Source organism: Canis lupus, chromosome 2 (genome assembly GCF_011100685.1).
Source record: "Canis lupus familiaris isolate Mischka breed German Shepherd chromosome 2, alternate assembly UU_Cfam_GSD_1.0, whole genome shotgun sequence".
NCBI classification, from domain to species: Eukaryota; Metazoa; Chordata; class Mammalia; order Carnivora; family Canidae; genus Canis; species Canis lupus.
Window position 1 is genome coordinate 81,455,368 of NC_049223.1, and position 26,430 is coordinate 81,481,797.

General features: G+C 48.0%; 2 protein-coding genes and 1 long non-coding RNA gene across 7 annotated transcripts in view; 2 read left to right on the forward strand and 1 right to left on the reverse strand.

Moving 5' to 3' along the window:
• The first annotated feature begins 11,186 nt into the window (after positions 1-11,186).
• On the forward strand, positions 11,187-20,147 carry AGMAT (agmatinase). Of its 2 annotated transcripts, XM_038531916.1 has the most exons (8): positions 11,188-11,396; positions 11,428-11,700; positions 12,688-12,890; positions 15,157-15,205; positions 16,259-16,454; positions 17,320-17,499; positions 18,809-18,893; positions 19,558-20,147. In XM_038531916.1, the coding sequence occupies exons 2-8, from the start codon at positions 11,429-11,431 to the stop codon at positions 19,629-19,631; spliced, it is 1,059 nt and encodes a 352-aa protein (XP_038387844.1). In that variant the 5' UTR covers positions 11,188-11,396; position 11,428; the 3' UTR covers positions 19,632-20,147. The 2 variants fall into 2 exon arrangements, with proteins under 2 accessions (XP_038387845.1, XP_038387844.1); XM_038531917.1 differs by having other exon boundaries at positions 11,187-11,700.
• A 242-nt stretch (positions 20,148-20,389) lies between these two features.
• DNAJC16 (DnaJ heat shock protein family (Hsp40) member C16) overlaps positions 20,390-26,430 on the reverse strand; it is a 41,003-nt gene continuing 34,962 nt past the window's right edge. For 3 of the 4 annotated variants that reach the window (XM_038531914.1, XM_038531915.1, XM_038531912.1), the window contains 4 exons: positions 25,521-25,601; positions 25,317-25,415; positions 24,393-24,563; positions 20,390-23,865 (listed from right to left, as the gene is read on the reverse strand). In XM_038531914.1, the coding sequence (XP_038387842.1) occupies positions 23,466-23,865; positions 24,393-24,563; positions 25,317-25,415; positions 25,521-25,601 (751 nt within the window). In that variant the 3' untranslated portion in view covers positions 20,390-23,465. The remainder of the gene's footprint in view (positions 23,866-24,392; positions 24,564-25,316; positions 25,416-25,520; positions 25,602-26,430) is intronic. The other variant, XM_038531913.1, reaches the window with a different exon arrangement.
• LOC119870485 lies at positions 23,093-25,751 on the forward strand. The gene is made up of 2 exons (XR_005356147.1): positions 23,093-25,013; positions 25,166-25,751. It is a non-coding gene; the product is annotated as an uncharacterized LOC119870485 (long non-coding RNA).

Sequence of the window (26,430 nt, forward strand, 5' to 3'; positions counted from 1 at the left end):
TATTCTTCCTGAGGCCCCATAAATTATGAGTTTTTCTAATCTGGCTACTGGGAACAGGGTACTATTCCCAGCCTGGCGGGTGCATGAAGCATGTTTTCCTCTAATCTTTTCATGTGGTTCTTTCCCCAGCCTCGGATAGTTTTACTTCAATGCCCTACACAGGACTCAGTGAATACCAGAAGAGGACCCTCTACAGATCTCTGGGGTTTTCTCTCTCTCTCCCTGTGTGTGTGTGTGTGTCCGTGTCTGTGTCTCGTCTCTGGTACTCTGTCCTGTAAACTCTAGCTGCCTTGATCACCCTGAACTCTCAGCTCTGTATTCACAACTCAGGGACTCCACTGAGCTCTGCCTCAGTTTTCCTTCCCTGCACTGTAGCCCATAAGCTCAAGGTAGTAAACCAATGCAAGTATTAGTGCTCACCCTGTCTGTTGTCCTTTATCAGGCATTATTATCCTTTGTGGCTTTATCTCCAGTGTATTGAAAACCATTGTTTCTTATCTTTTGTCCTCTTTTGGTTGTTTTAGGTGGGAAAGGGAATCTATCGTTTCTCTATCATGACTTCTGGAAGTCCAAATATCACACCCATCTGGAACACTTTTATGTCTCAAAACCATTGAATCTTGGAACTCTTAGGTTGCATACTATTGAACTCACACCCAATTTATTCCAGGAGAAGACAGCTATTATCTGTCTTTATAGCCCTACAGACTTAACCAATAGCCTGCTACTTGGCTGACACTGAGTAAAAGCTGGAGTGGATGAATAAACTATTTTGAGCAAACAGCTGTCGGTCAGCTTATGGTGTTTTCTTCCAACATTTGTCGATGGGCTTTTGCAATTTTCTTCTTGCCTGCCAGCAGCAAGTGAAAGCTCGGCAAAATGGAAATTTCTGGGACTTGTTATTCATGATTGTAATTATCCACAAAAACGCACCCTTTAAAAAAGCTTATTTGCAGGCATGAGGAAACTTTTAGGGATGAGGAAAATATTCTAAAACTGGGTTATGGTGATGGCTGCATAAGTTTACAAAAAATCATTGGACTGTACACTTAAAAATAGGTGAGTTTTGTATATAAATCACACCTAAATAAAGCAATTTTTTAAAAAAATTATTAATTTTAGAGAGACAATGTGTGTGTGCAAGGAGGGGGAGGGGGAAAGGGAGAGGGAGAAGGAGAGAAGCAGATCCCCCTGAATCCAGATCCACACTCAATCTCATGACCCTGAGATCATTACCTGAGGTGAAATCAAGAGTCAGATGCTCAACTGACGGAACCACCCAGATGCCCCTAAATAGAGCTGTTTTTTAAAAAGCTCATCTTGAAGATTTCAAGGCATTTTAAGTTGAAAAAAGGAAGTTGCCAACCACTTTATATAAGCTAAACCCAGTTTTGATTTTTTTTCAAAAGCCTTCTGTGCCTTGAAATACAACCTTGATTGGGTGGGGGTGGACCATGATGGATTCTCACTTTGTATGATACACATGTATTGCTCTTGCAATAAAAAAAAAATAAGAAGATCTAAAATTTAGAGAGAAAATCAAATCAAGGGTGACACCAAGAGAAAAAGGGTCGATTTGACCCATCCAGAAGGCAGTGAATATGATATTAGGTTAGAAATCAGAAAGTGTAGGGACTCTTGGGTGGCTCAGTGGTTGAGCGTCTGCCTTTGGCTCGGGTCGTGATCCCGGAGTCCTGGGATCGGGTCCCACATCCAGCTCCCTGCATGGAGCCTGCTTCTCCTTCTGCCTCTCTCTCTGTCCCTCATGAATAAATAAAATCTTAAAAAAAAATCAGAAAGCCTGAATTTTGTTCTTGCTCTGGTCTTTGAAGTCTGCACTAAGAAATTATTTAGCCGGTCGCTATTGTTTCGGAAACCAGATTCAAGTAGTGAAGTGAATATTTGGAAACTGGATCTTAGGTATCAAAAGTGGAACTCTGAAACTATTTTGATAGCAGGTATGGGAAGGATGTCAATTCGGGGGAATTTTTTTTTTAAAGATTTTATTTATTCATGAGACACACACACAGAGAGAGAGAGAGAGAGAGAGGCAGATACACAGGCAGAGGGAGAAGCAAGGTCTCTGCAGGAGCCCAATGCGGGACTCGATCCCGGGACTCTAGGATCACGCCCTGGGCTGAAGGTAGGTGCTAAACTGCTGAGCCACCCAGGGATCCCCAGGGGAATTTTTAAAAATCCTCCTAACTGTCCAATAAATGATGAGCCTCACTCCCTCTCAGCTACCCTGACTGCACCTTGAACAGGCAAGACCATCTCTAATCCTGGATCCTGGGGAGGATGTGGCCTTACAATACATAGTGAGTGACATCACTGGTTTAGCACTTCAGTTTTCCTTATCAAATATAAATATTTTATTTATAGGATAATTGGAAAGACAAATGAAAAAATACATTGTGTCGAATTTAGAAAGAAATTGGGAGGGAAAGTAAATCATAATGAAACAGAACAAATACTTTATCATCCCGTTGACTTTATGATACTGCAGGAAACATTGTATCATATGCGCTTTGCTGTATGAGATCTTTATCTGTACTTAAGCATTGATACTTATCCTCCAGGCATGTATAATGATGTTCTCTTGGTGTGAATTGCCCTGCATAAGGAGTGGCTCAGTCTGTTAAGCATCTGCCTTCAGGTCAGGTCATGATCCCCGGGTCCTGTGATCAAGCCCCACATCAGGCTCCCTGCTCAGCGGGGAGCCTGCTGCTATCTGTCCCCCCTATTCATGCTCTCTCTCTCCCTATTTCTCTCTCAAATAAAATATTTTTAAAAATGAATTGCCTTCCATGAGACGACTTACAGATGGCTTTGTCTAAACACCATTTTCCCAAGCGTCCCTAAGCTTCTTGTCACCCTGGAACCTCGGTTTTTAGCTACAGTCCCTTTAGTCTTCAATTACTGAGTATTCAGTCTCACTAGTAACTTGAGTCAGATTTGCCCAGAGTATATAGTTTATATACAGTTAATAATCAGCCCCTGCATTTTTCTAATGCCGTTCCCACCAAGGACCAAGTTCATGATGTGCTTTCAGCTGTGCATCATCACCGGGAAGTCAGGAGAGGTTAGTTCCTACAGGCTCCACTTTGCAGGCAAAGGAGAGCTATTCGGAAGCAGCTGACCTCCTGAGAGAGCCAAGGAGGACTGCCTCTTTTCTTTGCTAAAAGAAATGCAGAGGAAACTGGCTGGGGCTTGAAGAAGTCTGAACATTTTCTTCAAGAAAGAATTAAATGGTAAGCGTCTGACTCTTGATTGCAGCTCAGGTCATGGTCTTGGGATTATGAGATCAAGCCCCGCAACCAACTCCACACTTGGCGTGGAGTCTGCTCGAGTTTCTTTTCTCCCTCTGCCTCTGCCCCTCCCGCCGCTTGCGCTTTAAATAAATAAATTCTTTTTAAAAAACAAAACAAAACAAAAATCCCGTTGTGGCCTGATAAAATCAGACCGACTAAATGACCTGGACTCTATGTCTGTCACCTGATGGAAGATTGAAGAAGCCCTCTGTCCATTTCCTGAAGTTCCTCTTCCTTGCTAGATGATCAAATAGAAGTTTTCTATGCCCTCTCCTGGCTTGACTCTGAAACTGCATGACGGTGATCTTTAAGCATTCGCTGGGTGGGTCTTGCTTAGATAAATTCATGCTCTTCTCTCCCTTTCTCTTGCCCCAGGAAGCTCTTTTGGACTAGAGAGAGACTGAGTGGGCCACTTACTTGGATAAAAGTGGTCAGATTAATCAGGCTCCAGATGTCTATCTGATAAGCTGAATAGACCAAACAGCCAATCTCGTGTTCAAATAGTACATATTATTTTTGAGATTGAAAAATGATGCCATTGCCACATGCAGAAAAATGAAACTGGACCATTTCCTTACACCATACACAAAAATAGACTCAGTATGAATAAAGCACCTAAATGTGAGACAGGGATCCATCAAAATCCCAGAGGAGAACACAGGCAGCCACTTCTGTGACCTCGGCCACAGCAACTTCTTGCTAGACACATTTCCAAAAGTAAGGGAAACAAAGGCAAAAATGAACTATTGGGACTTCATCAAGATAAAATCTTTTGCACAGCAAAGGATACAGTCAACAAAACTAAACAACTCACAGAATGGGAGGAGATATTTACAAACATCTTTCAGATAAAGGGCTAGTATCCAAAATCTATAAATAACATCAAATTCAACACCCGAAGAACAAATAATCCAATCAAGAAATGGGCAGAAGACATGAACAGACATTTCTCCAAAGGAGACATGAAAAATGGCCAACAGACACATGAAAAAAATGCTCCACATCACTCAGCATCAGAGAAATACAAATCAAAACCACAGTGAGATACCACCTCACACTGGTCAGAATGGCCTAAAATGAACAAGTCGGGAAACAACAAGTGTTGGCAAGGATGCAGAGAAAGGGGAACCACCAACACTGTTGGTGCACGAGGGTGCAGCCAGTCTGGACAACAGTATGGAGGTTCCTCAAAAAGTTGAAGATAGAGCTACCCTATGACCCAGCAATTGCACTACTAGGTATTTACCCCCAAAATACAAATGTAGTGATCTGAAGGGTCACCTGCACCCCAATGTTTATAGCAGCAATGTCAACAGCCAACTATGGAAAGAGACTACATGTCCATCGACAGTTGAATGGATAAAGAAGATGTGATAGATATTTATAGTATATATATATATATATATTTACTATTCAGCCACCAAAAATTTAAATCTTGCCATTTGCAACAACGTGGATGGAACCAGTGTAATATGCTAAGCGAAATAAGTCAGTCAGCGAAAGACAATTATCATATGATACTACTCATATGTGGAATTTAAGAAACAAAACAGAGGATCATAGGGGAAGAGAGGATAAACAAGATGACATCAGAAAGGGAGACAAGCCATAAGAAACTCTTTTTTTTTTTTTAAAGATTCTATTTATTTATATATTTATTCATGAGAGACAGAGAGAGAGGCAGAGACACAGGCAGAGGGAGAGGCAGGCTCCATGCAGGGAGCCTGATGTGGGACTTGATCCCGGGTCTCCACGATCACGCCCTGGGCTGAAGGCAGCGCTAAACTGCTGAGCCCCCCAGGCATCCCAGAAACTCTTAATCATAGGAAACAAACGGAGAGTTGCTGGAGGGACCAGGATAGGGGGATGGGGTAACTGGGTGACGGGCATGAAGGAGGGTTACGTGATATAATGAGCACTGGGTGTTATATGAGACGGATGAGTCACTGACCTCTACCCCTGAAACCAATAATACATTATTTGTTAGTTAATAGAATTTAAATTTAAAAAAAGAAAAGGAGGACGCCTGGGTGGCTTGAAGGTTGAGGGTCTGCCTTTGGCTCAGGGCGTCATCCCAGATCCCAGGATCAGAGTCCCTCATTGGGCTCCCTGTGGGCTCCCTGTGGGGGGCCTGCTTCTCCCTCTGTCTGTGTCTCTGCCTCTCTCTCTGTGTCTCTCATGAATAAATACATAAATAATCTTAAAATAATAAAATAATAAAGAAAAAAGAAAACTGCACTAGAAAAAAATAAATGTGATATTATTAAACAAAAATGATGCTACTGTTGGAGGTAACTCCATGTGAGTGTGTTAAGTATCCCTGATGCATTGTTGAGTGTGTAACTTTGTAGGTAAAATAAAGAGTGGGCAGTTGGATGAGATTGCAAGAAAAGTATTCTGAACATGCTCAAAAATATCTATTTTTCTTCAGGGCCAGGGGACAAGGAAGTGTAACTGGGTAACAGTGAGTAAAGAAAGCCCCCGGCCAGGTGTGTCAGGCAGGCTGGAGCTGATGCCTGATTATTCCTGAGCCTCTGCAAGCACAGACAAGTTTGTTGACTCCTTCTGTGGAACCCTTTTATCATTTGTGAGGCCAAAGGGAATCCATGCAGACAGCTGAAACGTACGCAGCGTTTTCCTCATGTTCTTTGGCCGTCGTAGCTTTTTGGCTGAAATAGTAATCAGCCTACAGCTGCCCTCCACAGCTTCCAGAAGATCCGTTCAGTCATTCACTCACTCACCCACCATTTATTCTGTTACTTGGTTTTTGAGGCACTGCAATTAGAGGCTGGCCAGAAGGACAAAACACATATTGGAACTTATAGGTTACTAGAATGGTGCTTTGGAATCTTTCTCCTGTCATGGCACACGTAGAAAAATCATACAATTCGTACGTCCCATCGAGGTAAGCGTGGATGGTGAAGAGTGGATTTAGGAATCTGTATGGGATTTGGTAAAAAAAAAAAAAAGAAAAAAAAATCTTTTCTATATATTATGTAATTTTGATTTGAAAAATAAAAGTATTAGAGGCAGCATTAAATGTTGGACTTATATAAAATTTCCAAATAAAGTATTTTCAAAATTTTAGCTTTCCTCTGTGAATATGACTTTTTATTATCAGGTTTTGTGTTTGAATTGGCTATATACAATAACCACCAAGACTTTTCAAGAAGGATCCCTTCAAGGGGCGTCTGGGTGGCTCAATCGGTTGAGCATCCAGCTTGATTTCAGCTGGCACGTTGTGAGCTAGAGCCTCGTATTGAGCTCCACGTGGAGCCCCGTGTTGGGCTCTGAGCCTGGCGGGGGAGTCTGCTTGAGATTCTCTCCCTCTCTTTAACCCCCGCCCCCCATTTGTGTGCTCCCTCTCTAAAAATAAATAAATAAATCTTTTTTTTTTTAAAGGATCTCTTCAAGTTCTGGATAGCCATGAACAATTGGAAACTCAAGTGATAAAAAAGTAAAATTTTAATATTAAAAATTTACAAAAGTTAGATTTATAGCATCATCTTCTTTTTCTTTCATTCGTAGTTACGCAACTGAAATTTCTTGTGATACCAATGGGTTTTGAATCCCATCACACTCTTTCGTGTCAAGCATTTCAAAATAATGACAGCTCTGATTTAAAGCATGCACCTTCAGAACAAATACTTAAAATATCCACTTGGTACGCGCAGGCATGCACTGTTTATGGCCTGCTGGCATCTGCTCTGATTGGCCAATGTCTGTGTCATCTCAGATGTGAAATATTTCTAATACCACCCTGCCATGAGCATTGTTCAAGCAGTCACTCCAAAGTTAGCTTGGACCCTGTTTGGACATCAGTCAAAAATAGAGATAATCTGATACTAAGGGAAGATGGATGTAGGTCAGCTGTCTGGGGCTGCTCTGGCCCAAACCTCCCAGCCAGTCTCCTTGCTCCTCCTCCCCTGACTGGCTGCACCTCGGGTTCCTGCCCGTCCTCCTTGGGTCGCTAGAACCCAACTCCTCTAGCAGGGCCCCGAGCCCTCCTTCCTCCCCAACGGGCAGCAGTGCACCTGCTGCTGGCCTCTGAGGTCGATGTCTGGGTGGTAATGCATGGCAAGCAGCAAATGCCGCCAATCCTGCTGCCTCCTTGTGGGGACCACAGAGCAGGATGTCAGACTCCGAGGGGCGTGACCTGCATGTACCCAGACGTGACTGGCCGTGGGTGGCCCCAAGGACCGTGGGTGGGGTCTTTATGTTATGTCTCCCCCTCCTCCCGTAACCCAGCTGCAAACGCCACTGTGCTATGATCACTGCTTAAGAAACTCTGCAGTAGACAAAATAAAACATAAGATGATGACATTACCTAGTATTTACCAGTTTTTGGTTCCACGGTGCTCTTCACGGTGGACCTTGTTCAATCCTCATAAGAACAACCAGAAAGGATTATCATTCCATTTGACAGAATAGGAAATAGGTTCAAAAGGGTGAATTGCTCAGGTTGATGTACTAAGTCCACGCTTCCCCCGACTGGATGCCTCAGGGGTGTACACACGGGTGTGCTAGTTTAAACAATGTCAGGTATTGGAGTGACAGCTTTTCTTAAAAATCGGGGGGAAGCATTTAACTGGTAAATAAGATCAAATGTTCTTTGGTAATATAAACACGTGTTATGAAACTGAATGTGGGATCCCTGGGTGGCGCAGCGGTTTAGCGCCTGCCTTTGGCCCAGGGCGATCCTGGAGACCCGGGATTGAATCCCACGTCGGGCTCCCGGTGCATGGAGCCTGCTTCTCCCTCTGCCTGTGTCTCTGCCTCTCTCTCTCTCTCTCTCTCTCTCTCTATCATAAATAAAAAAAAAAGAAACTGAATGAAATGGCACACGTTTGCAAGATGAGGCACGAAACCTCGAAGAGACCTTGTGCTGGACGGGGAGCTACTTTGAGCTATTGCCCCAGACCCACAGGGAACGCGAGTGGGTTTTCTCTGCTGCCGTATGTTGTAATTGAGCTACATGGATGGTGGAGCTAGGATTTAGTTTTTTTTTTTTTTTTTCTGATCCCAGCTCCTGTATTTGTCTCCAATTGAAAACTGTGAGAATTTTGAGAGTTTTAAGAGTTCCAGAGAGAGGGAGGGAGAGTAGTTTGAGGGTGGGCTTCCGTGGAACAGGGGACACGTGGAGATGGGGGTCGTGGGAGAGAAACTTCCAGGCGAGGAGATGGCATGAGCAAAGGACAGGAGGCAAGAAAGTGAGGGCTGTGTAAGGTGAACGATGGCTCGAGGGACAAGTGCACAAAGGTGTGTTTTGGGAAAGGGAATTAGTGGATTGGCTTCGAGGAAGCATTATCTGCTGGGAGAGTGGAGACACCAAAGGAAAGCTGGGGTGGGAGGACGGGAACCGCAGGAACAGCAGAGGGAGCAAGTGGGGGGCTTGCAGGCAGGAGACCACTAGGACTTACCAAAGGATGGGGCAGACAGCAGGATCAAGGAGAAGGCTGAACCACGGGCCACTGAGGGGCTGTCAGGACCTCCGGGTGGGGAGTCAGAAAGTGAGCAACTGGAACCTCGTGGCTGGGATCTGGTCTGTGAACTACCTGCCTCCAGGTGAACATCGTCACCTTGATATTGAAAGATTGCCATCAGAGAAGGAGCTGTCAGGAGAGCAGGAGGGCACGCCTGATGGAAGGTTTATGAATTTTTAAAAAATATTTTTATGTATTTATTTGACAGAGAGAGAGAAAACAAGCAGGAGGAGCAGCAGAGGGAGAGGGAGAAGCAGGCTCCCCACCGAGCAGGGAGCTGGATGCGGGGCTCAATCCCAGGACTCTGGGCTCATGCCTCGAGCCAAAGGCAGCTGCTTCACCGACTGAGGCACCCAGGTGCCCCCCACCCCCCATGGAAGGTTTAAAGGAAAGGTGTGTGCAGCAGTAGGGAAAAATGGGAAGAAGTTGGAGTTATTGTCATGTAGTGTCTGGCATGCAGTAGGCACTCAAATATTTGTGAGAAGAATGAAAGAATAAACCAAGAGGTAAGAAAACGATACGTCCAATGGTGTAGGAAAAGACGTTAGGGTTCAAAGCTGATGGCCAAGAAAGAATTCTTGAGGCATCTTTGGGGCAAAAAGGTGATTTTATTAAAGCACAGGGACAGGACCCGTGGGCAGAAAGATCTACATTGGGGTGACGAGGAGGGGCCCATTATAGACTGTCAAGTTGGGGAGAGTTAGGGAGCGTGTGAGTCTCTAAGGAATTTTGGAAATAAGGTTTCGAGGACCTTGAGGGGGTTGGCTATTGTTGGGGAAAGGTCACTTATTACCGGCTAATATAACTTGAGTCATGAGACCCTTCAGATGTGTATCTGTGGGTCATGTGCTGGGGGATGATTGCCAACAAGTATCTTGGGGAGTAGAGATAAAGGAAGTTTCCAAAGGAATCTTTATATGTTAGAGTCACAGGGTCCTGGGGGTTGGGTTAAGGTTGCCTCTTGCCCTTAGCAAAGTATGAATCTCAAGGCAGCTGAGTCCCTAGAGGAATGTCCCTCTGCCTGTTTCAAGGACTTGTCCCTGGGCTGTAGGTAGGAAGGCAATTTAATAATTTCTCTTCTGCCTTTGTTTCCCCCATCATCTGGGACAAGCCATGTGAAAGATATAGTGGTACGATCTGCAAGTAGGGATGTTGAGGGATTGTTGTTTATTTTCTGGAAAATGCTCTGCAGTCTCTTTCAGCACTGAAAGCGCATTATTGACCTTTAGGAAACTTTGCCCCCATCCTGCACAGCGGGGGCTGGGTGGTGTGGGGTTTAAGGTGCAACTTTCGTGTCAAAGTTACAATTTAAAGCAAACTCAGACCCTTTCCATTCAATCTCAACTTCCAGAGATTAAAAGTGTATAATAGCACTTCATGGCTCACATAACCTCATCACAAATTACTTTTTTCCTTTCCCTGGGGGTTAGACATAAAGAGGAGTGCAGATTAGGGACTCCCTGGAGTGGGATCTTCACTAGGAGTGGTCTTGGAGCCCTTTTGGAAAAGGTTATTTAGAAAGACCCTACTTTAGGGACACCTGGGGGGCTCAGCGGTTTAGCACCTGCCTTCCGCCCAGGGCGTGACCCCAGGGTCCCGGGATTGAGTCCCACGCTGGGCTCCCGGCATGGAGCCTGCTTCTCCCTCTCCTGTGTCTCTGCCTCTCTCTTTCTCTCTGTGTGTCTCTCATGACTGAATAAATAAAAAATCTTAAAAAAAACCCACTATATTATTTTTTTAAAATGCATTTATAGGGGTGCCTGTGTGGCTCAGTGGGTTGCATCCTACTTTTGATTTCCGCTCAAGTCATGATCTCAGGGTGTGAGATGGAGCCCCTCCATGGGCTCTGGGCTCAGTGCAGAGTCTGCTTCTCTCTCTCCTCCTCCCTCTGCCCCTCCCACCCCCCCTCCTTCCGAGCTCTTTCTAAAATAAGTAAATCTGTTTAAAAAAAGGAATTACCAATTTCTCTTCCTTAGAGAAAGTTTTTTTCCCTTTAAGTCTTTTGGCTTTTAAAGATATTACTCTGAAAGGGAGAAGCAGGGGCCCAGGGCTTGATTTGGGGCACGCAGGCACCAGGCAGGTGCCGTGCGGGGTAGTGGGGAGATAGTGAGGAGACCACGCCTGGGGAGAGCGCCCGAGGCCAGAGTCCAGGAGGCGGGGAGAGAGCGGCCCCTTGGAGGCGGCTCCCGGGGCCACCTGCTTTTTGAGCCCGGGCTGCGGGGTGCAGACAGGGGGCGACCCGGGGCTGCTGGGTGCGGACAGGGGGTGACCCAGGGCTGCTGTGTGCGGGCAGGTGACCACCCGGGGCTGCTGGGTGTGAGCAGGTGACCACCCGGAGCTGCTGGTGCGGGCAGGGGGCGACCTGGGGCTGCTGGGTGCGGGGAGGGGGCGACCCGGGGCTGCTGGGTGCTGGCAGGTGACCACCCGGGGCTGCGGGCTGCGGGCAGGGGGCAACCCGGGGCTGCTGGGTGCTGGCAGGTGACCACCCGGGGCTGCTGGGTGCTGGTAGGTGACCACCCGGGGCTGCTGGGTGCTGGCAGGTGACCACCCAGGGCTGTGGGCTGCAGGCAGGTGACCACCCGGGGCTGCTGGGTGCGGGCAGGTGACCACCCGGGGCTGCTGGGTGCGGGCAGCATGCTGCGGCGGGTGGCGGCCGGGTGCGCCCGGGCTCTGGGCACGGGCGGGGGCGCGCGTCCTGTCTCGGGGCTCAGCCCCCCGGGCCGCAGCGCCAGCAGCGGGTCCCCCGATGCGTCCCGGAACCAGCCCCCCAGCTCCGAGTTCTTGGCTCGGCCGGTGGGCGTCTGCTCCATGATGCGGCTGCCGGTGCAAGCCTCCCCCGAGGGGCTGGACGCCGCCTTCGTCGGGGTGCCCCTGGACATTGGGACCTCCAACCGGCCCGGGGCCAGGTAAGGTCCCAAGGATTAGGGGCACGTGGCTGCACCGCCCGTGGCCACTGGGGGCGGAAGACAAGGGGACAGGCACCTGCGCTCACCCAGGGTGGGGTTGGCAGCTGGTGCGGGCTTCAGAGCTCCCATGGGGGGGAGGGAGGGGCTCGACACCTGTGTCATCCGTGGGTGACCGGAGCCTTCTCCACGCACTGCTTCCTGAGCCTCCTGGGACGGGAGCTTGGGCTTGCAGGGGCAGGGGACATCATTTCTGAGAACAGAGGAAACTGGATGCTCCTTCCCCAAACCATCTAGATGCCACTTGATAAAGAATTGCTCATATACAAGGCTTTTTTAAAAAAAATAAATTTTATTATTTTTGAGTAATCTCTACATCCAGTATGAGGCTCGAATTTACAACCCCGAGATCAAGAGTCCCACGCTCTACCTCTGCCAACTGAGCCAGCCAGGCACCCCAAAGTGTTTTTTCTAGGATCAAATTAAAATCTGTTTTCTTATTCAAGGAGCATCAGCTGTTTCTGATTCAGCTCAGCCACTTTACATCTAAGAGTCTGAAGTATAGATGCCATCATTTATTAAATGTCTCCTAAATGCAAGGCTCTTTGCGTAGATGACCTCACTCAATTCCTCCTAATCTGTAATCTGTAAAATTAGGAGATTGAGGCTCATGGAGATTAAGAAATTATCCAATGCCATTTAGTAAATTGGTGATGGGCGGGCTCCTAAATCTGTGCCTTTAATCTCTTCAAGTACACAGACTGGATCAGTGATTCGAGACCAGGGGTGATTTTGCCTCCAGGGGACATTGATGGTATCTGGAGGCCTTTTTGGTTATCCCAGCTTGCTACCGGCATCAGGGGAAACATCCTGCAAGGCACCCGATAGCGCCCCCCTCCCGCCAACATCAAGGATGCATCCAGCCCGGAGTGGGAGCAATGCAGAGGCGGAGAAATCCTGGGGTTCACAGGATGATTCTTCCTTTTCCAGATTTGGCCCCCGGCGGATCCGGGAAGAGTCAGTGCTGCTTCGGACAGCCAACCCTAGCACGGGGGCCCTCCCCTTCCAGTCCCTCATGGTTGCAGACCTAGGCGACGTGAATGTCAATCTCTACAACCTTCAGGACAGCTGCCGTCTAATTCGAGAGGCCTATGAGAAAATTGTAGCGGCTGGCTGTATTCCCCTGACCTTGGGTAATGGCATCTGCGTAGACAGGTGCAGCTCTGCACTGAGGGCTCGTTTATCGTGGGCCGGGGTGTAGCTGCTCCTTCAGGGCAAGCCACTATGAGTATGGAGACAGTGGGAAAGAGGATGTTTTTAATTTATTTGTTTTAACCCCTGGGGAGAGGATGTTTTCATTTTTGGACTAGTATGACTGACAGCGATGGACTAGGGTGGGGCAAGTGAGGGGTTCACCGTGGGGGGGTTGCCAAAAGGTCAACAATAAATATGATGGACGTTTCTCTTTGGCCTCAGGCTCCAGTATAGTTCAGAATAGCACTCTTACTGGTCCTGTCTTTAAAATTTGTCACAGAGGGGCGCCTGAGTGGCTCAGTCCGTTGGGCATCCGACTCTTGGTTTCCACTTAGGTCATGATCTCAGGGTCCTGGGATCGAGCCCTGTGTTTGACTCTAGGCTCAGCATGGAGTCCACTTGCCCATCTTCCTCTGTTCCTCCTCCAACTCGTGCTGTCTCTCTCACACAAATCCATAAATCTAAAAAAAAAAAAAATTACCATGGAATTTTTTTTTGCATTGACCTTGATTTTTAAAAGTATTACATCAAAATAGTATTTGTATTAATGACTGCATTTTTTCATGTCTCTTAAATTTGGCAAGTGCCTCTACCTACTTCACCTTTGTCCCATCCCTTGATTCCAGGCCGGGGGAAGGGTTACAATAGGAGCTCAGTTGTGAATTTTTAACTACTTCAAGGACATGTTTTTCTTTTTCTTCTTTCTTTCTTTCTTTCTTTCTTTCTTTCTTTCTTTCTTTCTTTCTTTCTTTCTTTCTCTCTCTTTTTCCTTCCTTCCTTTCTTTCTTTCTTTCTTTCTTTTCTTTCTTTCTTTCTTTCTTTCTTTCTTTCTTTCTTTCTTTCTTTCTTTCTCTTTCTTTCTTTCTTTCTTTCTTTTCTTGAGAGAAAGACAGAAAGCTTGATGGAGCATGCACACCAGGAGATCAGGGTGGGGGTTGGAGGGGCAGAGGGAGAGAGAGCCTTGCCCACTCAGGGCTCCATCTCACAACCCTGAGATCATGACCTGAGCCGAGATCAAGAGTTGGACGCTCAACTGACTGAGCCACCCAGGGGCCTCTCAAGGACATCTCATTAAAAATGAGTTTATTTGAGAGAGAGCTGCAAAAGGGTGTTTTCTCCTCATCAAGGTCTCTATCAATCTATAGAACAACTTTCCCCTTGTCCTCCCCAGCCCCTCCTCCCCCCCACTCTTACATTTCTTTCTCTTCTAGTTCACAAATAGTTAAAATGACACAGGCCTTTTTCTAAATATCCAAGGGTGCTTTTGCCAAAAGAGAGGGCCGAGCCTGCAGAAGAACATCGTGGTGCTGAGTGTGATTTCTGGATGGCATGGTTTGAAAATCTCAGCTTCACCTCTCACTAGCTATTTATGCTTCATTTCCTCTCTTGTAAAATGGGAATAGCACTAGCAGCATCTCCCTCATTGTTTCGTGTGAGGGGCGTACAGTGCAAGTGCATATGAAGTGTCCGGCATCGTGACTTGCATATTTTAAGTTTCAATAATTGTAAGCTATTATTGCTATTAATAGTGATCATAGTAATACTTTTCTAGGCCCGAGCTGTCCTGTACAGTAGCCACTAGCCACGTATAGCTAAAAAAATTAGAATTAATTAAAATTAGATTAAATTAAAAATTCAGTTCCTGCATGGCATGAGCTATATTCCAGTAGGCACAGGTGGTTAGTGGCCACCATGCTGGCCAGTGCAGATAGAGAACATGCCCCTCATTGCAGAGAGTTCTATTGGACAGAGTTGTTCCAGGCATTTAACTGTAAGCTTTGTTTCCTTTTTTTTTTTTTTTTTTTTTTAAGATTTCATTTATTATTTGAGAGAGAGAGAGTGAGAGAGCACAAGCAGGGGGAGGAGCAGAGGTAGAGACACAGGCCGAGGGAGAAGCAGGCTCCCTGTGGGGAGCCCAATGGGGGACTTGATCCCCGGACCCTGGGATTACACCTGGAGCCGAAGGCAGATGCTCAACCTCTGAGACCCCCCGGTGCTTCATTTTCCTCTTTTAAATGACAATGTAATCCCAAACATCCAGTGGTCATTTTCATATCACTGAACAAGATCTCGTGGAGGTGAGGTTATAGCTCTTCGGTCTAATCGAAAGGGTGGCACCATTGGGTCAGTGGAAGATGGCTCTATCGAATACACGGTCCTCTCATCTTATCCACATTCCAGATATTTTCTTCTTCCTCTTTGCAGGCGGAGATCACACAATCACATATCCTATATTGCAAGCGATGGCAAAAAAGTAAGTCTCAAGTGTCTGGGCGTACACAAGGGTTTCAAAATTCAGGAGCTGAGTTGTTTGCTGCTAGATGGTATCAAGTGACGTCTGCTGGCTCAGGTTATCTGGGGTGATAGGAAATTCCCGACTGAGTCGCTTCTGTGGATCAAAATTAAGGTCGAGCTCCAGGTGTCTCTGTCAGTCAGCAGCTGGGAGCCAAGACAACTTATTATTAACACTCGTGGCTCCCCTTGCTTGTCCTAGCTCTGCTCTGGTGTGCATGCTCAGCGTTTGTCTCTGTTTTTGGAAGATGGGGCCCTCGTGAGACACTCCACCCCAGTTCACTTCAGTTTCTGTTTTGCCTCAAAGACCAAATACACAAGGCTGTGACTTGCTGAGGAGAGGGCCTTGTTTCTTCCTGAAAGGGTCCCTCTCCCAGAGAACGAGAGAATGGATTTTCCAGTCGCAGAAGGTCTACCAGGGATTAACTGACTTTGGTTAATTAGTTTGAAAAAGAGGCAGAAGGTCCAAGGCGCTGGCAGATCCAGAATATGGGACGGATATGTGGGTAGCATTGTGGCTGTTGGTGGGTGGGTACTGGGTACAAGTCTTTTCTGGAAGCTGTGCTTGCTTAGCATTGATTTAGATTGTATGTTTCTTTTGGGTGGTTGGCGGGGTCATCGGAGATTATGGAGAGAGAGCTGGGTTGAAGCTGCTGCTTGGTGCCACAGCGGGAAGAAGCGGGGCTCTGATTAGTTCTGCAAGCTCCCCTGAGCCTCAGTCCTTCATTCTTATCTGCCCCGGGGCCTCTCCATCTCTAAGTGCAGAAAATTCTGGGTGGTAGGTCGTGGCTGGCAGCTAAAGCAAAGCGCGTGCCCATCTTCTGCTGGACTTCTCTGGCTTTATTATTCTGAGATGCTAAGTGATTTGAGGACAGAAACCACTAGCAAGGCTGGTTCTTGATGCCAGGTGTCCCGTGGCTATGAGTTGTCAGGTTTGGAAGTTCGGGTGGCCCAGAGGGCGGCCGTGCTCAGGTCCCCGAGGAGGCCTGGCCACTGAGCTGCCTGTTGTCACCAGGCATGGCCCCGTGGGGCTGCTGCATGTGGACGCCCACACGGACACGGCCGACAAGGCCCTGGGAGAGAAGGTCTATCACGGGACGCCCTTCCGCCGGTGCGTGGACGAGGGCCTCCTGGACTGCGAGCGCGTGGTGCAGGTCGGCATCCGGGGCTCCGCCACGACCTTGGATCCCTACAGATACAGCCGGAGCCAGGTGACAAAGTGCATTTCTCTGCCCTCCCGTGCCCCCGGCCTGCAAAGTGCATTTCTCTCCAGTGCCCGTTCCGTGGCGGGTGTGGATTCAACAGGAGCTTTGATGACCATGTTCAGAAAATTGGGGGGCGGGGGGCAAGTTTGCCTCCAGAGGACCGCGTGGAGGAGAGAGGGTGTTGTTAGTTGGTGAGGCCGAGGGGGCCTCTCATCGCTGGGCTGGGGGGACAGGCGGGAACACAGCAGCCTCTGGGCGGTGGCTGCCTGGGAAAAGGCCTGCAAGTGCCTGAACCCAAGGCCAGTGGCCACCTTTCTCGTTCTTGTCCTCACTCCCGATCGGCAGGGAGGCTTCTAGGTAACCACGAAGGACAAGATCCCACCAGGAAAGACTCAAGACCCCTGCTTTTGTTTTTGAAGATTATTTATTTATTTATTTATTTATTTATTCATTCATTCATTCATTCATTCATTCATTCATTCATTCATTCGAGACCCAGAGGCAGAGACCCAGGCAGAGGGAGAAGCAGGCTCCCCGCGGGGAGCCCGATGGGGACTCGATCCCGGGACCCCGGGGTGACGGCCTGAGCCCGAGGCAGCCGCTCCACGGCTGAGCCCCCGGCGCCCCGACCCCCGCTTTCCGGGTGGGGAGGCCTGTGCCCTGCACGCTGTGCGGAGCCGCCCGCAGGAGCTTGCCCCGGCGGAGCCTCCCTGTGGCCCGGCCCCGGCCCCGGCGGCGTCAGCTTGGACTCACTCGTTGCTTCTTCCCCACCGGCCGTTCCTCCCTAACTCAGCGGTGAAGTGGGGGTGATGGTTCCCTGCTGGTGGGATCGGGGTCCCGTGTGCCAGCGCTCCGCTCCCCTCCCCGCCAGGGCTTCCGGGTGGTCCTGGCCGAGGACTGCTGGATGAAGTCGCTGGTCCCGCTGATGGCAGACGTGAGGCGGCAGATGGGGGGCAAGCCCCTTTATATCAGCTTTGACATCGACGGCCTGGATCCTGCCTACGCCCCAGGGACAGGAACACCTGAAATTGCGGGGCTCACCCCGAGTCAGGTGAGGAGGTTCCACCCGGGACGACTCCTGAGGGTGACGATTCCAAGGACTCGGGGTGGGTCTTCAGGGTCGGGACAGGGTTTTGCAAGCCTTTCCCGCACGCTGACCACTCTTGTAGGGTGAGGAGTGGGCAAGGACCCTGGCAAGGACTCTCGTTTCCTCTCGGGGTTATGATAGTCTGTTATTGGAGCTTTCTGCCCCTGATCCACCTGTGGTTGGTTCCTGGGGACACATTACAGCATCCCCTCTTAGAAACACGAGACTTAGCTTTCTGGGGTTGCTCATGATGGGATTAACCACCTACCATGGAACTTCAAGAGTTTTAGAAACATCCAAATAAAGCTCCCTTGAGGTGTGCTGAGTTAAACACAGGCGGGAACTGGAGGGTGGTTGTAATTGGAAGGCCAGCTCCGGGAGGGCAGGGCTTTTCTTTCATTTACTCCCCTATCCTCGGAGTCTAGCATAGTGCCTGACGCACAGAGCAGGAACTCCTGGGCGTTGGTGTGAGTGAGTGAAGACCACTTCCACTCGATCAGTTATCTCACCTCCTCTAAGAAAGGGGCCTTTTCGCAGCTACCTCTTCAAGGCCATTCTTGAAGTTCCAGTTCCCCTCAGGGAGATTTCTAACACACAGTCCTCATTCCTCAGCTTATCATTCTGGGCTTTTCACCGGCAGAGTGGAAACTTTTAGACAAAATGACCTCTTCCTACCATCCCCCTCACTTATTCTGTCTTCTGGCCACATCTAACTACTGGTATTTCTTTCCATCTTGGTGACTTTGCGTGTGTCTGTCTGTCTGGGCTGCCCTTCCCCTACTTATTTGCTTGGTCTATTCCTTGGGCTCTTTCCATCTTGGAGAGGGAGGACTTCCCCCAGCTCTTTGGGCTGTTTCATGGTATACTTTTCTACACTTGCTTTAAAAAACTTTTTTTCATAAGATTTTATTTTTTAAAGTAATCTCTACGCCCAACATGGAGCTTGAACTCACAACCCCGAGATCAAGAGTTGCATGCTCTACTGACTGAGCCAGCCAGGCTCCCCTACACTTGCTTTTCTAGAAGCCTTCAATGCACGATGTTGAAACAATTGGTTTGCTTGGTCTCATCAACACACAATGGAGCCCTTGGGAATAGGGGCTGTGCTTTGGCCATTTGTGTGCCCGGCTGTCGATAAATATTTACTGAGGAAAAGCAACAGTTCCAAGTCAAAGGGTGGGCATGCGTTGGGAGAGATCCACTGGAACCTCTGTGGTTGCTTTTCCTCGTGGATGGTTACTGCTGTGGACAACTCAGGCTTCGTCTTGGACAGGGGCTGGAAATCATCCGGGGTTGTCAAGGCCTGAATGTGGTGGGTTGTGACCTTGTGGAAGTTTCACCGCCCTACGATCCTTTTGGTGAGTAAATGAGAATACTAGGATCTGTGGGCAGCTCCTAGTTTAAATTATATTCATCTACTTGGTAAGTAGAAGATGGATGGGTCCTTTTGTATAACTCGGGAGCCTGCCGAGTATGTTCTGCAGTGGAGAAAATAAACCTATTACCGCACACCTTCCAAACGTGAGCTAATTAACAACACCCCGGGGAGGTGGCTGTTATTGGTTTGCCCGCCCAGCAGCAGAAGAGAACACCAGCCTGCAGTTTATTAGTAGGGTGGCATAGTTCCATCCCCCTTTGATATTTCATTGAAAAGTGAATTGTTGAGGTGTAAGTGGTTTAGGAGAGGTATTCGAAGCAGATGCCATCACAATAATTTCAACGTAGAGAAGCTTACAGACTTGGGCCTATTAACATCAGAGGGGAGGCGATTAAATACAATAGACACCATTTATTATAGGTTTTCCTTTGGGGGGTACGAATCTGTTTTCAGAGTAGAACAAAGAACCGTCTGATTTTCAGAAAACTATTTCTGAATGATGCTTGATGGAGAATATCAGGGAAAGCACATCCACAGGGTGGCTGGGTGGCCCAGAGAAGAGCATGGAAGTGGGCTGGGGAGTCTGGAAAGGGAAGAGGGCGGAGTACTGAGAGGCTCCAGCCTTAGGTTTTGTTTCTTTGTAGGAAACACGGCCCTCCTGGCTGCTAACCTGCTGTTTGAGATGCTGTGTGCTCTCCCCAAAGTGACAGTCGTCTGAACCTCGGGCTCTTCGAGATACAACAGGCTGTGTTGATGACAGTTCTCAAGGATTTATGCGCAAGCTGAGTCCTAGGCAACTCTGAGTACTCAGGAGTTTATTATGCCAGTACAACTTTCTGCTGAGAAATGTCCCTAGAGGCTGTAAAATCAGGGCGTTCAGTAGAATTCTAATCCAACGGCTAATATTTCTGTGGGGTTTGAGTCAACTATAAACAGAGAAGCACTTGTGCTGTTTTGATGAGATGGTGGAGGATTGGGCGGGGCGGGGGTGGGGGGGCAGGGAGCCAAGGAGCATTTGGTTCACGAAGATGATCTAAAAATTGGAGAAATGGAATAAAAAAGCCCTGTGACATAATACTGTATAAACATCCTGTATTTCTCTAGTTTCTTCCTTTACACTGTGGCTCCTCCTGAGGAACTCAGGGCTGCACCTGGGTTTTAGGACCACTGTGAACATAGAAAGTTTGAATGAAAGTAACTTGCAGATCCTAATAAAGAAACTTGCCACTTAGAAGCCCAGGAGGGTGCATGAAATGTCTTTTCAGCCAGACATCAGGTGGCCTCCAAAGAGCCCTTGGTGACACTTCCCTAACCCACTCCCCGTCTCAGTTTCGCATTCTCTCCTCTTGGAGCTGATACATCCTCCCTGAGGCAACTCCTGAAATCTGCAGCGAAGACTGAGGCGTGTGTCATGTGCAAATTGTTTCATTGCTAAGGTGTCCACAAATCATCACCTCCCAATGCAAGAGCCACGTGTAATCATCACACATTAAAATAGTTTATTTGTTTCCAGTCTGTAATATTCTTAAAACAAAAATAACATCAGCTTCAGTGCCTGTTCACAATACAAAACAAAAACAACATAAAAAAGACACCATTTGCCAAATAAGTTATTTGTTCCTAAGAGTATCAAAAGTGCAAAATATTCACCTTCTTTTCAGATCGGTCTCTAAAGCTCCATCCTCCTCCTCGACAAGCTCAACGGACAGATTCAGCAGCTGCCACACTGCATTTGTGTTCAAGGGACAAGGTGAGGCATTTGGATGTGAGCAATATTTCATCTGCAAAGATAGTCTGCATCGGCATTTAAAGAATTTTACTTGGGAAAAAAGTTTGAGTGTTTGCTTCTCATCTCTTTTCCCAAACAAAGCATGTCAATTAAAAAACACATTCAGATTTCATTGCTTTTTTAAAACAGGAAAACATGCATGTGCTGGATGAGGAGGAAATAAACCCATTACTTTGAAAAGTACGACCAAATTTTCAGGGTCAGTAACTGATGGCAGAGAGAGACCATGGTGCCTCAACAGAGGTCAGGGCAGTCTTGCTCACTGAAATGCTGCTGGCTCAGACCTGACAATCTCTTAGACAAATTATGCCACCAGCACCTGGATGATAAAAAAAAACCCAAAAAACAAAAAAACAACTTTGTAAGTAGTTGTGTATTCTACAAAGACTTGTTTTAGGCCAATTTTCATCCCCATCTGCTAAATAGGATGCATGGGCTCTACCAACCAGAAGAGCCTACTTCTAAAGACAGAACAATGCTGTCAGACTCAAGATATTCAAAGACCAGGAGGTTCACTTAAAACCAAAATTAGGTCTGTGTGATTCCACACAAGAGAAGGAGAGATGGTGGCATTGGCTGAGCATGACGATGGCTCATACATTTGACACAACAGTAAACAAATTCATGGAAACATTCAGGAGGAAAGGCTTGGGTGGTCAAGGGCCATGTTCAATGTAAAGTAGAACCTTCCTAGTGTCCTCTTGGGGGACATCTCTCCCAGCCCTGAACAGACCTGTGGAAGAAATTTTGGACTGAAAAATTCTCCAGGAATGTTTTTAATCCTATCTATTCTCACTTTCCTTTCTTAGTACAAATGGAGGGTGCAGCTGTCTGTCTGAAGGTGCTTTTTATTTTAATGAGACACATTTTTGAAATGAACAAATCTGGTGGTGGGGGGGCTGGTTTTCATAAATTAAGGTCAGGGATCCCATTAGTACTAGAAATTAAAAACCCACCACTGAACCAAAATACTACTCACATCAGCAACTTGGCCATCAAAGACCAAGAAAATAATTTTGAGGCTGGTGCATCAAGGAGCCAAATGAATCCCTTAATCACGCCTGCCTAGGACAGGTGCCAGGAGACATGGCATTCAGAGTAAGTGTCCAATTTTTAGAGGATCATGTGGTGGGGGTGTGGGGGTGTGTGTGTGGGGGAAGCCTGGCAGTGATTTTTCTTTCTTTCTTTCTTTCTTTCTTTCTTTTTTTTTTCTTTAAATAAAGCTATAGACTCCATGGAAACCATAGGAATTCCTGGGCTTAAATGATTTATTACTTGCCACTGTAGCTCAATATTTGGATTATTCAGGATCCAAATGGCTTAGTTTAAAGCAATGATGATTAAAGAAATACTAACTTAGTAGATGTCCCATCACTGACTCTGACACTTTGCTTTACAAAAGGGCAATTTTCTTTGACATCTGAACCGACCACTCTTTGAAGCTGCTCAAACTCCACTGGTGGTTTTGCCCTTAAAAAAAGAGAGAGAAAAAAAAGGCAAACTCTCTAACTGGCAGGTGTGCTCCACTGCGCACTGGAGTTCTGGAAGCTGGGGTGCTGTTGGTAGATCGGACCGTGTTAGTGGTAGGGCGGCTGGGAGTTGAGAGTGAAAGCAATTGAGATACCACGATATAGGCCAGAAGCTCAAAGGAAGCCTTTTGCCAAACAGGGTTCTAGAACAAGTCTTGGCTCGCTTGTCACAAAAGAGGGCTCAAAGTTACAGCACTTTTGGGGTAACAGTGTTCAAAATACAATTGCTGAGAAATTTTTAAGTTCCTTGATACAAAGACATGTCTGGTATTTTACTAAAGAGACACCACTGGAGTGAAGAGGTTCCTCGAGCCTGACTCCTGGCAGGCGGGGAAAAGGTGTCTTCGGTTTAACATCTACTGGGTTATAGCAGCTTATCTCTACGTCCAGAGAACAAGATTACAAATTATGGCTCCTAAGATTCATACCCTAAAATTGACAGAGGCAGAAAGGCGTGTGAAAACATACACGTAAATGGCTCAAAGTCGTTACAGTACTTCTTGCGGAGCAGACCGTTCCGGGCTACATTTAGCGCTGGGGCAGGCGGCTGCTGGGCCGCTACGGGGTCACCTCCATCACCACCCAGCCCTCTGTTCTCTTGGGAAGAAAACCACACTCCCTTGCAGGACCCCCACTTATCCCTAGTTTTTTTTAAACTGTGGCTGGCAAATTGCTGGCAGGGGGATACTCCCCAAATATACTTTTAGCCACTGACTACCAGAAAAACTACCAAATGGGAGATTGCTTGGAAGCAGGCCCCATGAGGATGCAGGGCCTGGAAGCTGCTGCGGGCCGTCCCACTGACACAGCATGCGCTGGGCGGAAGCACAGCGGGGGCGGGGTCCCCACCAGCACTCCAGGCTCGCGGGGTTCCTGCTGCAGGCCAGCGCCCTGTGCTTCTCCCACAGCACAGGGACAGGACCGGGCAGGGTGACGTGAGCACGTGACAGGGATGACAAAGGAAGGGGGAATGAGCAGTCTACTTTAAATAGTGCGGCATTCAAACGAGGGGGAAAAAAACCCAAAGGAAAATATTTCGATCTAGGGAATTCAGCTTGAGGTGTTTTTCACTCCTAGGTTAGAATGGGACAAAGGAAAGATTCTTCTAGCCGTTGTTCTGGAAGAATAATCTAGAATCTATTCTCTGTCCGTGGTGATAGGTTGAGTCCTGAAAAGACCTGTTCCCGGGGGCCTATTAAAAAGCCGGAAGAGTTAAAGTCTCTCTTGAGCTCCTTCAGTCTAACTCAGGCCACGACGGGATATAGAACCTCTGCAAGGAGCCTTCGAGCAGGCGCTCCATCCATAAGGACAACTTGCTCAACTTCCCTTTGATGGGCCTGGGTCCAAGGCCGCAGGAGGATTTCCCTCGCGAGTCGCCCAGATGGAGGGAAGAGTCCAGATCACTGCACGACCCCAGGGCTTCCTCCTCTTCCACTGCCTTCTGGGGCTTGAAGAGACAGAAGTACTTCTTGTGGCCATTCAGAGCCAGCACGTAACCTGTGTAGTCACGTTCCATGAAATGCTTGTCATACTGGTTGGGGATCGGGGCTGCATCCTGAGCAAATTCTAGTAAGTATTCCAGCCATTCTCTGTGTTTATCTAGACTCAGGAAGGAGAAGTGCAGGCAGCTACTCCTGTCGGAAGAACACAGTGAAGATGTAGGGAAGAGCCCGCACGCTCAACTGCAGGGGACGTAACCCGTCAGTCAGACCTCCAGCACCAGGGGGAGGCTCTGTGCTGGATGGGGCCCAAATATGGAAAGGATGGAGGATTCTGGTGGGACGTGAGGGCTTCCGTAACAGTTGTAACACTCTGCTCACCCATCTCCCTCCCCGTCCCTGCCGGGTGCCAGTTATGCCACTCTTGGTGTCTGGCTTCAGGAAACCCTTGAGAGCTAGCGTGAGAGTTCCCTGAGAGGCTCACGGAAGAGGACTGAGGTCAAGGTCTTCTGTTCAGAGGCACAGGGACACGAAGTCAGGGGGAGAAAGACCCCCCAACGGTAGCTAAGATTTCTGGGTTTGAAAGGCCACGGCCAACATCTCACCGCATGTGCGAAGAAAGCCCCTCATGGTCAAGGAGGAAAGAACATAATTCTCCTCTGGTCCCCTCCTCCCCCAAATGTGCACGTTCTCTCCTTTCCCTCGCTCGCCCCCGAGCTTACCCAGTGAACGTGTAGACCTCCAAAGCGAATTTCTGTAGTAGGCTGGTCTTGGTGGAATTTGATAGGATGAGGACTACGTTCATGTGGCCTGGCCTCAGGCGGACCAGGTTACTGGTGTATGTGACATCTGTGAGCTCAGTTACCTCCACAAAGCCTTTTTTAGGAATCCTGCTGTGGAGAAGAGGTGAGGGATTATGATGTTATCAGGACAGGAGAATGCCATTGCTTTGAAAAGAAACAAGGGGAAGAAAATGCTATGTTCAACCAGACTAGCTATGTTATTTAATATTCTAGACTCCCCCTTGGTGTCCTGGGCCCATAAAGACCCTTTCAGATGCTGCTGTTCAGTAGGTGTAGAAGCAGCTTTAGGGGAGGATGAAGGTAGTCCACACGGTTATGGGGCTGCAGCCTTCTCTGCTTCTGGCTCGTCTAGCGTCTCTGACAGGCTCTGCTTCCTGTCCCCATCAGGAAGTTTGAGACTGCGAGGCGGAAGGTACTGAGGAGAACAGAAGGAGGTCCTGTGTCTAGATGCCTACAGGGTCTCAGAAACACTAACCAGCAGCTGACTTTTCCCTCACATGTCACACACGAGGAGGTGACCCGCGTGCTCATATCTATGAGGTTCGTGGAGGCCACGCTATCTGACTGCGCGCCTGTGGCTCTCCTGCCCCATGGGGTTGCGGGTGGGTGTGTGGTTAGAGAAACCTGCTGTTTTCTTTCTTTCTTTTTTTTTTTTTTAAGATATTTTTTGTTTATTTATTCATTCATGATAGACAGAGAGAGAAAGAGGAGGCAGAGACACAGGCAGAGGGAGAAGCAGGCTCCATCCCGGGGGCCCGATGTGGGACCTGATCCCAGGACTCCAGGATCACACCCTGGGCCAAAGGCAGGCGCTGAACCGCTGAGCCACCCAGGGATCCCAACCTGCTGTTTTCTTTGGCGAAGCTTGGCTCGGTCTTCCCGGCCTTCTCATGGGCTTCCTCTTTATCTGGAGGGTTTGATTCTCGCTCATCGTTTGAGTCACTAAAGTAAGAAACGAGGTGTTTTATAAAAGAAATAGTACCAACAACCCCGAGGCCTGGGGCCCGCCCCTGAGAAGTTGCTCTGAGAAGCCAGGGAGGCATTTACCTGAAAGCCTGAACGATGACGGTGCCGAAGAGGATGAAGAGGGCGGAGAAGACCAGGGAGAGAAGGGGCATCATCTCCCGCCTGAAACGAAGTTAAGCTCTGGTCAGCTCTAGAAACGCTGCTGCGGTCTGTCCGTTGATGACATTAGGTTTCTTCTCTTTGGCTCAAACAAAACCAAGAACCCAAACCGAAAGGCTTTCATATCAATAAACATTTTCTAGTTTCATGTAATAAAGGTTTTTCTTTGAGGGTGAGGGTGGTGGTGGGGGAAGCAGAGGCTTTTCCCTCACTGTTTTCATTCAGATTGCTTATGCTTATTCTAGAAGTTTGTCTCAACGTAATAGGCTGTGCTTAAGTTCCATGGAAGGAAATACAGGATTTACATTGTGAATGTGAAAGAACATTCTGACGTCAAGGATGGTTTCAGTGATTAAAAAGTCTGTGGAATTATTTCCTTCGATTTTTTTTCCTGGCTGGAATAAATCAGACATGGCCCTGGGGGCAGAGGAGGAAGAACAAGCTGACCTTCCACAGTGCCATCTAGGACTGGGGCTCTAAAATTTTATTCACCCATAAACATGCATCAAAGGCCTGCTATTTTTTAGGAGCTGTGCTGGGTGCCAGGAATCACAAACATGAACCAGATGCGGTTCTACCCTTCGGGAGCTCACAGTATCACTGGGGGTGGGAGTGGGATAGCTCTCCCTCGTCTGGCTAGCTCACCGACTGGCTTGGACACCTCTGCACTGGCCTCCATGTGGGTCAGGCCCTGGGCTGGGTGCCAGGGGTGCTCTGATGAAGAGGACAGGCCCAGGGGGAGAGGGTCCATTAGCAACTATGTAAAAAATGAAGTTACCGAAAGAAAGAAAAGGCTGCGGGGAGGAAGGGCGCCTGGCTGGCTCAGTCGGTT

Bases quoted from the DNA above. Each gene is read 5' to 3' on its own strand.
- AGMAT (XM_038531917.1), top strand. From the start codon at position 11,429: ATGCTGCGGCGGGTGGCGGCCGGGTGCGCCCGGGCTCTGGGCACGGGC. The intron at 11,701-12,687 runs GTAAGGTCCCAA...TTCCTTTTCCAG, and splicing joins TCCAACCGGCCCGGGGCCAG to ATTTGGCCCCCGGCGGATCC. The intron at 18,894-19,557 runs GTGAGTAAATGA...GTTTCTTTGTAG, and splicing joins ACCGCCCTACGATCCTTTTG to GAAACACGGCCCTCCTGGCT.